Source organism: Macaca fascicularis, chromosome 14 (assembly GCF_037993035.2).
Source record: "Macaca fascicularis isolate 582-1 chromosome 14, T2T-MFA8v1.1".
NCBI classification, from domain to species: Eukaryota; Metazoa; Chordata; class Mammalia; order Primates; family Cercopithecidae; genus Macaca; species Macaca fascicularis.
The window spans coordinates 425,774-436,399 of NC_088388.1; the positions used below are offsets into that span (position 1 = coordinate 425,774).

Genomic DNA, 10,626 nt, shown 5'->3' on the forward strand with positions numbered 1-10,626 from the left:
AGTTTGGGCAACGTGGTGAAACCCCGTCTCTAATAAAAGTACAAAAAATTAGCCAGGCGTGGTGGCGGATGCCTGTAGTCCCAGCTACTCGGGAGGCTGAGGCAGGAGAATCGCTTGAACCTGTGAGGCGGAGGCTACAGTGAGCCAAGATGTGCGCCACTGCACTCTAGCCTGGGCAACAGTGAGACTCCATCTCAAAAATAATAATGAAATAAAAACAAACAAAACCAAAAATAAGATGAAGACTTGAACAAAAACTTCAGCAAAGGGCACCTGCAGCACACACAGCAGTGCTAAGGAGATGCCCAGGCTGTGGCCACCAGCAGACTGCAAACTGAAACCATAATGAGATCCCGCAACACGCCCAAGATGAAAATCACGGCGGCAGGACTCCGATGCGTCCTGGCTGAGAAGGCTGAGAAGGCAAGCGGCCTGGCAAGCTGGAGAGTCATGTGCAGAGTCAGGCACGCACCACAGGACCCAGCAACCCTGCCCCTGGTGTCTTCCCTAACAAACTGAAAGTCTATGTCCTCAGGGGCACGGTACGCAAATGCCTATGGAGGCTCCAGTCGTAACAGGCAAGACCTGGCAGCGAACTAAATATTCTTTAGCAGGTAAACAACCTGTGCTACATCCCTACAAAGAAATACTACTCAGTACGGGAGGCTGAGGCAGGAGAATGGCGTAAACCCGGGAGGCGGAGCTTGCAGTGAGCAGAGATCCGGCCACTGCACTCCAGCCTGGGTGACAGAGCGAGACTCCGTCTCAAAAAAAAAAAAAAAAGAAAAGAAATACTACTCAGTAGTTGGGTGCGGTGGCTCACACCTGTAATCCCAGCACTTCGGGAGGCCAAGGCGGGTGGATCACCTGAGGTCAGGAGTTCGAGACCAACCTGGCCAACATGGCAAAACCCCGTCTCTACTAAAAATACAAAAATTAGCCGGGTATGGTGGCAGGTGCCTGTAGTCCCAGCTACTGGGGAGGCTGAGACAGGAGAATCACTTGAACCTGGGAGGCGGAGGTTGCAGTGAACCGAGATTGTACCACTGCACTCCAGCCTGCGCAACAAAGCGAGACTCTGTCTCAAAAAAAATTTTTTTTTGCAATGTGTCATGCGCCATTGCTAACCACAGGCACCATGCACAGTGAACTCCGGGACTCACGCATCTTCCCAGACTGAAATCTGTTACCAGTTGAACAGCAGCTCCCAGCTCCGCTCCCCAGCCCCTGACCACGGCCACCCTACTTTCTGCTTCTGAGTTTGACTATTGCCTAACAGCAGAGGAATTGTGCAGAATTTCTCGCTTAGCAAAACGGTAGGGTAAGGTTTTTGTTTGGTTTGTTTTGTTTTTGAGATGGAGTCTCGCTGTGTCGCTCAGGCTGGAGTGCAGGGGAACCATCTCGGCTCACTGCAAACTGTGCCTCCCAGGTTCACGCCATTCTCCTGCCTCAGTCTGCCCAGTAGCTGGGACTACAGGCGCCCGCCACTACGCCCAGTTAATTTTTGTATTTTTAGTAGAGACGGGGTTTCACTGTGTTAGCCAGGATGGTCTTCATCTCCTGACCTCATGATCCGCCCGCCTCAGCCTCCCAAAGTGCTGGGATTACAGGCGTGAGCCACCGCGCCTGGCCTGTTTTTTGTTTTTGAGACAAGTCTTGCTTTGTTGCCCAGGCTGGAGTGCAGTGGTGCTATCTCAGCTCACGGCAACCTCCACCTACCGGGTTCAAGCGATTCCCCTGCCTCAGCCTCCCGAGTAGCTGGGATTATAGGCGCCTGCTACCACGCCCGGCTAATTTTCCTATTTTTATTAGAGACGGGGTTTCACCATGATGGCCAGGCTGGTCTTGAACTCCCGACCTCAGGTGATTCACTCACCTCCGCCTTCCAAAGTGCTGGGATTGCAGGTGTGAGCCACCGCGCCCGGCCTGAAACCCTGCATCTTTATCCAGGCCTCCCTGGATGGATGTTGGGAGAGTTTACGCGTGGCTGTGGGGGATGGCTGTGGCAGGCTCTCGGCTATCAGAGGGCTCCATTGCGAGGAGGCAGCTGGTGGCGAATCCTGAGCAGCGATGTGATCCGAGGGGCAGGCGGCAGGTGGGACGGAAGCTGATGTCACACAGATGAGTCCCCCACCTCCCGCCAGGCTTCCTCCACCCTCTTGGCAGCCCAGCAGGGTCTGTCAATCAGTGGGACCTGGTCAGCGGGCGGCTGGGGGACCTCAGGCAGGGGGCTTGTCCTTGGGACCTTGCAGCCTCCAGCAAGGGGGACATTCACGGCACCCAGGAGGGCTCCTCCAGAAGGTGAGACACGGGCACTGAACCCAGCCCTTTACACAAGACCTGAGTCCACCGAGGGAGGGGGCCAGCCCCCTCCCCGCATCTGCATCCCCATGACCACCCCAGGTGGAGAGGGCTGAGTGTGGTGCCCCTGCGGATGCTCTGACGATCGCCTCAGGCCACGGGGGTGACAGTGACTTAGACCTGTGTGCACGTGAGTGGGACAGCCAGGCCTAGCTGGAGAACACACACACACACACGTTCACCCACATACACGTGCACTCACACGCTGACAGTTCAGGGGGTGGACACTGACTCCAGGCCCGGTTGACCTGGGCAGGGCGCTGTTGTGACATCTGCAGCCACCCCACAATGTCACCGGTGCCAAGTGCCCAGCATGTGTGGAGTAGGTGGGGACACGGCGGGTGTCCGAGAGGGGCTCTGCATCCAAAGGCAAGAGGTGGGTCTCAGCACAGCTGCCCTACCCCATGGTATGGCGACGGTCACTACCAGGTGGCCTGCGCTGGCCTCCATGTGGCTGCCAAGGGTCATCCCTGAGCACTCAGCGGGTGCCCGTTCCACGCGGACTGTGCAAACGACTGTGTCATTCACCTCATGGCAACCCCATGGGGTGGATACGAACGCACGCATTTGAGAAGTGACATCCGAGGTCAGGGGGGAGGAGACAGACCCAACCTTGGCCGTGCTCTCCAGCCCTGCCCTGCGCTGGACCCAACCTAACCTCTGCAGCCTCCCTGCCCTGGACACAAATCTGGCTGAGACCCCAGACCCTGATGGGGCAGAGCCTGGCACTGCAAGAGCCGCCAGGATGGGCCCCCTGGGTGTGGGCAGAGGGTGGTCCTCAGTCCAGGTTTTTGCCAGAAGATGGGTCCCTGCAGGAGGGGGTCTCAGCAGCTCAGACTTCAGATGCAGTCACTGTTGCTTGCTGGGGGACGGCCAGACACGGAGCCCTCTGTTCTCCGGCAGTTGTGGACAATGAGAGAGCCGTGGATTTGCGGGTCAGGGTGCAGGGACGGGCTCTCCCCACACAGCCCTCCCACAGTCTTGTTCTCTGGGATTGGCAATTTGCAGGGGCGTCCCCAGCATCAGACCGGGGGGGGGGCTACACAGGGACCCAGATCCATGGGGCCTAGCCTCCGCAGGTAACCCCAGACATCAAGACCCTCCTTAAGGGGATGAGCTGGCTCTCCGCTGCCCATCAGCGCAGCTCCGGAATGCCAGGGGACAGGGCTGGAGAGCACGGCCAAGGCAATGTCCGCTCCCACAAGGGGGCCTGGTCCTCCCACACACTGGCCTGGCCAGGCTGTCCCCGAGGCCAAGGCCTAGTGGCATGAGGGGGCTTCGTGGAGCCCAGGGCAGTGGGCTGCTCTCTGGAGTCCCCAGGACCCTGGCTGTGGCTGGCCAGAGTCCCTGGACCCTGGGTATCAGGACAGACCCCAGGTTGTCCAGTGGTTCCCGTGCTGGAACTCCTGTCGAAGCCACCCAGGGACCTGGTGCTTTCCACAGTTCAGCATGGAGCAGCGGTGCTGGGCCCTGTCCCCTCCGCGTCTGTCCTGGATACCCCAGGACCACAGCACGGGTCAAGCCCTGCAACCCCAGTGGGGACCTGACACCAGGCCCTGCCCAGCCCCATAATGACCAAGAGGCAGGTCCAGAGACACCCCCCTGCACAGGGTCACCTGCATCTGACCCCCTCGGCAGGCAGTGACCGGCACGGTGTGGAAGGAGCCAGGGCAGTACCTGGCAGCCCCAAAGGGCTCCTGGCCTCAGGAAGTCTGTATCGATGGGGAAGCTGGTCACTTGGAGGCTGCTGGAGAGAAGGGCAAGTGTGGCATCTCCTGGACAGAAGGGTGAGTGTGGCGTCCCTGCAGCCCTGGCCGGCCAGCAGCACGCCCTGCAGTCTCTTGCCCAACCTCTGCGACGGGGACCCCTGACAGGGCACAAGTCCCCATCCCAGAGAGGCCTGGCCCAGCTTCAACCCGAGCCCTGGGAGGGGAGGGGCACCAGGGGTGCCGTGGGCCTCCAGCAGCAGCCAAAATGACCACACGGGTGACTGAGCACTCTGTGGCTGTGGCCAGACATAGAACTTGGCCCAAGGCAGGGCAAGCCCCTTGGAGCAGAGTGGATGGCTGAGCCTGTGCGTACCCAGCAAGGCCGAACCAGTGACGCTACCAGGCTCCAAGAGCAGCCAGCCATGAGGCAGGGGCGGGGCGAGGGTGGGGTGAGGGCAGGGGCGGGGGAGGGCGGGGCGAGAGCAGGCGGACCAGCTGCCAACCTCGTCCACTCCAGGAGGCAGGGATGGCCAGGCTCCCACGCCCTAGTGGCCGCCACCCGACCACCAATAAGGCAGAGGCCTGAGGCCAGTCGGTGCTGGAGCCCTAATTCCAAGGTCCACAGACTGCTCCAGGCCAGAGAGATGAAGAAAACTGGGTATGTGAAGGCCCAGGAGGCAGAGTCCCTATGTCTGCCATTCTTGGCAGGTGCATTTCACCATGGGAAAAAGTCAGGAAAAGCGACGCCTCTCACTGCCAAGGCGGCTCCCAGGTAGAGACCAGAGCCGCCGGCACAGATCCCCAACCCCTGAAATCACCTCCCTCTGGAGAACCGTGATGCCCTCCTAGTTGGTAGCAGCGCAGTAAGCTCTCCTTATGATCTGCCTGCTTGTCCAGAGCTCTCTGCCGGAATCCATGGACACTCTGGGGCAGGCAGGAGGAGACAGCAGCACAGCCCAGACCCCTGACCAGCCTCTCCCAACCTCCCCCTCCCAAAGGCTGTGGAGAGCCCAAGGCTGGACAGGCCCGAGGTTCCGACATACCTCACGCCAGGCCACACGTGCACCGTGTCCCACCCTCAGCCAAAATCCAAGGTCAAGACCATCCAATAATTTACTGCGATCCCATCTGCGCCTGACAAGGGCCCACAGAGGCCTGGGAGGGGAGCTAAGGGCTGGGGTTCTGGTAGCATCTGGGATGCTCAAGACAGTCTGTGCAAAGCATCCCTGGGAGGGTCTGCGGTCACTTCGGCCCATGGTCCCTGGGTGGCTGGGCTCCAGCAGCCCTTCCTTCCTTCCTTGCTTCCGTCCGTCCTTCCTCCTCCTTCCTTCCGTCTGCACCTCCTCCCTGCATCCGGCACCTCCATGTCCTGAGCTTGTGCTGGGCGGGGCACAAAAGAGGCTGCTGATCGCAGGCGAGGAGACCGGCAGGGGTGGGGAGCCCGGGGTCATCCGGTGGGCGTGGCGGCCGCCCTGGGAGCCCCCTCACCTGCGTCAGGAGAGCACACACTTGCAGCTCATGCAGCCGGGGCCACTCTCATCAGGAGGGTTCAGCTTCCGCAGCTTATGCTGCCGAATCTCACGCACCAATGTGTAAAAGGCATCCTCTACTCCCTGGAAAAGGAGAAATGGGATCAGGAGGGACAGGCCTGTGGCCCCCTGCCTAGGTGAGGGGTTCCCTGCTGTGCGATCAAGCCGTGCCTGGCCCAAGGCTCCCGACTCCACCAGCCACTTCCCCAGGCCCACCACACACACAGGAAGCTGGGCTCTGGTCATCTCGAAGAGCCCAGGGCCACCTGCACCACGCTACAGCAGCCCCTCAAAGGTCAGGGTGGCCCAGGACCCTCCTGAACTCCAGATCTGGCCAGGGTTTGACCACCCTGCACCCAGCTCTCATCTGAGCTATGGCCAGTGTCCCCAGCAGCCTCACTAAGACTCAGAACCAACAGGTGCCCGTGGGACACTCTGGGGACAAGAGGGGCTGGGCCCCAGGGTCACCGCTCCGGCCTGGCTCAGGGCAGCTCTCCCCAAGGACCTCCGCCTTCCCCGGAGCTGTGTCGGCCCAGGACTGCAGGGCGTGAGCCCAGACCCCGGCCCTTGCCTCCCTCACTGCCCTGCCGTCCCGGGAGACTTACAGCGCGAGGGGCCGCTGGGTCACATGGGTCCCGGGGGGTCCCAGAGGGTCCCGGAGCTGGAGCCAGAGCCAGAGCGGCTGCCCTGTGTCAAGGGAGAGGGGTGAGTGAGTGCTGCTCCCTGGCTGGGGCGGGGCGGGGCGAGTCCCTGGCTAGCTGTGGGCTGGAGAGCTGCCTCACCTGTCGCGTCTTGGCCGAGGTCTCAATGTAGGGGATACCATAGCTTCGGGCGAGGTCCTGAGCCTGCCGAGACTCCACGGTGCGTGCAGCCAGGTCACACTTGTTCCCCACCAGCACCATGGGCACGTCGTCTGAGTCCTTCACCCGCTTGATCTGCTCCCTGGGAGGAAAAGTGAGAGCTGGCTATAGGGGCTGCAGGCACGACTGCATCCAGGACATGCACAGAGAGGACAGGAGGCCCCTGTCTGGGCACAGCCGGCCTGACCCCACTTGTGCCTCATGGGCTCCCGGGCCAGCCTCAAGGGGTTCACCTGTACTGGTGGATGTCCTCAAAGGACTTGGTGTTGTTGATGGCAAACACACACAGGAAGCCTTCCCCCGTGCGCATGTACTGGTCCCGCATGGCGCTGTACTCCTCTTGGCCGGCTGTGTCCAGGATGTCCAACAGGCACGTCTCCCCATCAATGACCACCTGTTTCCGGTAGGAGTCCTGCAGGAGGACAGAGCTCAGGGACCCCTCAGGACCCTCCATGCGGGGAGTTCACAATGCCAGCCTCTCCCTGTACCTCTCATGCCCCTCTCATGCCCCCTCATGCCCCTCTCATGCCCCCTCTCCTGGGGTGCTGAGACGAGGGGCTCCCCTTCTCTGGAGGAAGCAGGAGACAGGCCCAGAGCACCATGCAGGGCCAGGGGCCGCAGCCACCCCTATCCTGGCTGTGTCCTGGGCTCGCCCACAGCAGCTGCCGGGACCTGGACGGCGGCGCCAGGCTCACCTCTATCGTGGGGTCGTATTCGTCCACGAAGTGGTTCTGGATCAGCTGGATGGTCAGCGCACTCTTGCCCACACCGCCGGCGCCCACCACCACGAGCTTATATTCCGTCATTGCTCCTCAGGGGCCTGCGGCCCGGGGTCCTACAGGGTCTCCTGCCCCACCTGCCAAGGATGGTCCTGCTCAGCCAGGCCCAGGCCCCACAGGGCAGCTGCTGGCAGAGCCATCTGAAGAGCAAACCCATAGCGGGCCCTGGGTCCCAACGCCAGGCAGCAAGGACTGCAGCGTGCCTACCTGTGCAGCTGCAAACCAGCGCGGGGGAGGGCTGTCGCCTCGCCCCCACTTGCTGTTAAGGACCCAGTGAGGGGAAAAGGGAGCCAGCCTCCAAAGGCAGGGCTGACAGCTGAGCGCTCTCAACCAAATTAGAAGCTGCTGGGTCGGCAGAAAGACTAAAGGGAGGCGCCCGAGGGCTGAGGTTACCGTCCTCCTAAACAGGTCTGGCCACGGCGGAGCGCGCCACGGCGTGCCCGGGCAGGCCAGTGCCAGCCTGCAGGCCCCGTGGCGCTGGTGCCTCCGACAAGTATTTGCTGAGCGCCTACTGCGTGCTAGGCGCCGCTGAGGGGAGGGCAGACCCGGGCAGCGCCCCGCGCCCCCGGCGGGGAACCGGGGGCATCTTTCAGCCACAGAAAGCTGGAAAAGACAGAGGGGCTCCTGGGAAGCAGGGGCTGAGCCACAGGAAGGGGCCGAGAGGCGGCGCGGGAGACCCGGAGAGGGGAAGGGCCCTGGGGCTGAGGCCCCCGGCCTCGTCCGCGACCTGTGATGCTGAATCGGGGGTGCCCGGGCGTGCCGTGGCCGCGGCCGCCTCCGCCCAGACGCGCCTGGTTATGAGGGCGCCGGGCCCGAGGCTCCCGGGGACGCCGGCGTGAGGACCGTGCCCAGAGCGAGGCCACGGGCGGGGCCCGGATTCCCGCAGGCCCCAGGGACTAAGGGGCCTCAGCCCGCCCCCGCCAGCCGCAGCCCCCGACGCCCGCTCACCTGTGCCTGGGGGCCCCGCCCGGCCCGGCCCGGCCCCACCCACCCACTACCGCCGCCGCAGCCGCTCACGCCCGCCGGTCCCGCGCCCCCGGCCCGCGCCGCGCGTATGGCTGCCGCCTGGGGGCGGGGAGGGCGCGCGGCCCGGCCGACCCCGGCCCGCACTCACCGCTCAGTGGCGCGACTGCCCCCGGGGCCGGGGCCGAGGCCAGGGGGGGGCGGGGGCGGGGGCGCGCGGTTCTCCCCGCGCATGGGCTCCGTCCGCGGCGGGTGCGGCTGGGGCTGCAGGCGCAGGGAGCGGGCGGCGGAGACTCGGCCGGGCTCGCGCACGCCCCACCCCGCGCCCGTCCGTCAGCCCTGCGCGACCTACCATTGGCCTCGCTACACCAGGCCCCGCCCCGCCCCGGTTGGCTGAGCGGCCCGTCTGTCAGGAGCCGCGGTCGGGCAGGGCTTCCGGGAGCAACGCGGGAGGCGGAGCCAGAAGGGCCGCGGCCTCGGGGGGTTGGGCTAGGCCGGCGAGCGGAGGCAAGCTCGGGGTTGCTCAAGGAGGGCGAGGGAGCAGGTGTCTGGGGGCCTGCGGCGGCATATCCGAGCAGGGCCGTGGACTCTCCCGGGAACAGGCCGGCGAGAGAACCCGACTCAGCGGCGCCCGTGCACTCGAGGCCCTCCCTGCGTCCGCAGCGCGGCGTCGCCCACCGCGGAGGTCCCGGGGCTCCGGCTGAGGAAAGGCTGGGATCCGTCGGGACCAAGGCGGGCCGCTCGGAGCTGGGGGCCCCCGGGTGGCCGCGGGGTCCGGTTGCCCGGCTCCCCTTCCGCGCAGGTGGAGTGGCCCCGCACCCGGACGGTGCGCACCCCGCCTCCTCCGCGCACCCCACCTACCACACGCACCCCAGCTCCCCTACTCCCACCTCAGCCCACCCCGAGGACGCCTTGCAGCTCCGGTGGGGTTTCGAGCGGCGGGCGCAGCCGTGCTCCCTGGGGCCAGGCGTGAGAACGCCCCCTCCACCACTTCTCTTACTTGGGCCTGCGTGGCAGGCGACCCTGCCCGCTCAGTCCCCCCAGACTTGAGGTTCCAACCATGCAGAAGCTCAGCGTGGTGCAGTTAAACGGTACCTACAGGTTGCCACAGGAGAGCGAAGTGCCCAGGGCTCACCCCAAGCACAAAGACCACATCCTAGCTCTTTCAAACCCCAAAAGACGTGTTTTTTTTTTTTTTTTTAACATTTTTTTAAATTGCAAAGGAATCAGAAATACATTCTCATTAAAAAGCAAAAGGGCCATCCTGGCTGACACGGTGAAACCCCGTCTCTACTAAAAAATACAAAAAACTAGCCGGGCGAGGTGGCGGGCGCCTGTAGTCCCAGCTACTTGGGAGGCTGAGGCAGGAGAATGGCGTGAACCCGGGAGGCGGAGCTTGCAGTGAGCTGAGATCCGGCCACTGCACTCCAGCCTGGGTGGCAGAGCGAGACTCCGTCTAAAAAAAAAAAAAAAAAAAAAAAAAAAAAAGCAAAAGGGGCCGGCCGCGGTGGCTCACGCCTATAATCCCAGCACTTTGGGAGGCCTAGGCCGGTGGATTACTTGAGGTCAGGAGTTCAAGACCGGCCTGGCCAACATGATGAAATCCCGTCTCTACTAAAAATGCAAAAAATTAGTCGGCTGCAGTGGCGCGAGCCTGTAGGCCCAACTACTCAGGAGGCTGAGGCAGGAGAATCGCTGGAACCCGGGTGGCGAATGTTGCGGTGAGCCGAGATCGCGCCACTGCACTCCGGCCTGGGTGACAGAGCGCAACTTCGTCTCAAAAAAAAGGCGTTTAAAAGAAAAAAAGGCGTTTTACGGTCAGGCAAACCCTGCCTCTGCCCAACCCAGTGCCCGCCCCGCCGCCACGCCCTCCTGCGCCGGTCGCCGCTGACCCGGGGCTCCACCCACGTGCGGTCCCGGGGGTCCCGCCTGCCGTCCATCCACCGCGCGGTCGCAGTCAGAGCCCGGCTCGGGGCGGACGCGCATGAACGCAGGTGAGAGGCGGCGACTGAACGGCGGGCGGCGGCGTGTCCCACGGGCCGGGCACTCGGGCGCGCTTCGGCATCCGGTCTGTGTTTCCTGGTCCTCCGGGGCGCTTGCCCCGGTGCTTCCTTTTGCTGTCGGCCTCACTTCCAATCGAAGGTCAGGGCGTCAGGCCTCGACCCCAGGGGCGACCCTTCCACGTGGGAAAGGTGGGCGGGAGCCTCCAGCAGAGACCGCCCTTGCCGGCCCCGCGTGGGAAGCGCCGGGATCGCGAGGAAACGCGACACGTGCACCGCGACGGCCCGGGCACGGAGCCGCAGGGAGCTGGCACCTGACGCGCCTGCGCCCACCCGACTTGGTGGCGCGTCACCTCCCCCGGGATCGCCCACCCAAGTGCCAACTCACGTGGCCCCGCCCTAGCGACCGTTGCTAAGGGGCGTGG

The 10,626-nt window shown here is 63.7% G+C and overlaps 1 protein-coding gene across 5 annotated transcripts; it reads right to left on the bottom strand.

Annotated features, from left to right (window-relative positions):
- Positions 1-5,165: 5,165 nt before the first annotated feature.
- HRAS (HRas proto-oncogene, GTPase) lies at positions 5,166-10,526 on the bottom strand. 5 transcript variants are annotated; one of them, XR_012422878.1, is made up of 7 exons: positions 10,094-10,526; positions 7,155-7,315; positions 6,693-6,871; positions 6,382-6,541; positions 6,205-6,286; positions 5,559-5,683; positions 5,166-5,450 (listed from the first exon to the last, which is right to left on the bottom strand). XR_012422878.1 is itself a non-coding variant. In XM_045372483.2 (6 exons), the coding sequence occupies exons 2-5, from the start codon at positions 7,263-7,265 to the stop codon at positions 5,564-5,566; spliced, it is 570 nt and encodes a 189-aa protein (XP_045228418.1). In that variant the 5' UTR covers positions 7,266-7,315; positions 10,110-10,526; the 3' UTR covers positions 5,166-5,450; positions 5,559-5,563. The 5 variants fall into 5 exon arrangements, 3 of the variants coding, with proteins under 3 accessions (XP_045228418.1, XP_045228415.1, XP_045228414.1); XR_010581136.1 differs by lacking the exon at positions 10,094-10,526 and adding an exon at positions 8,353-8,497; XM_045372483.2 differs by lacking the exon at positions 6,205-6,286 and having other exon boundaries at positions 10,110-10,526.
- Positions 10,527-10,626: the final 100 nt, after the last annotated feature.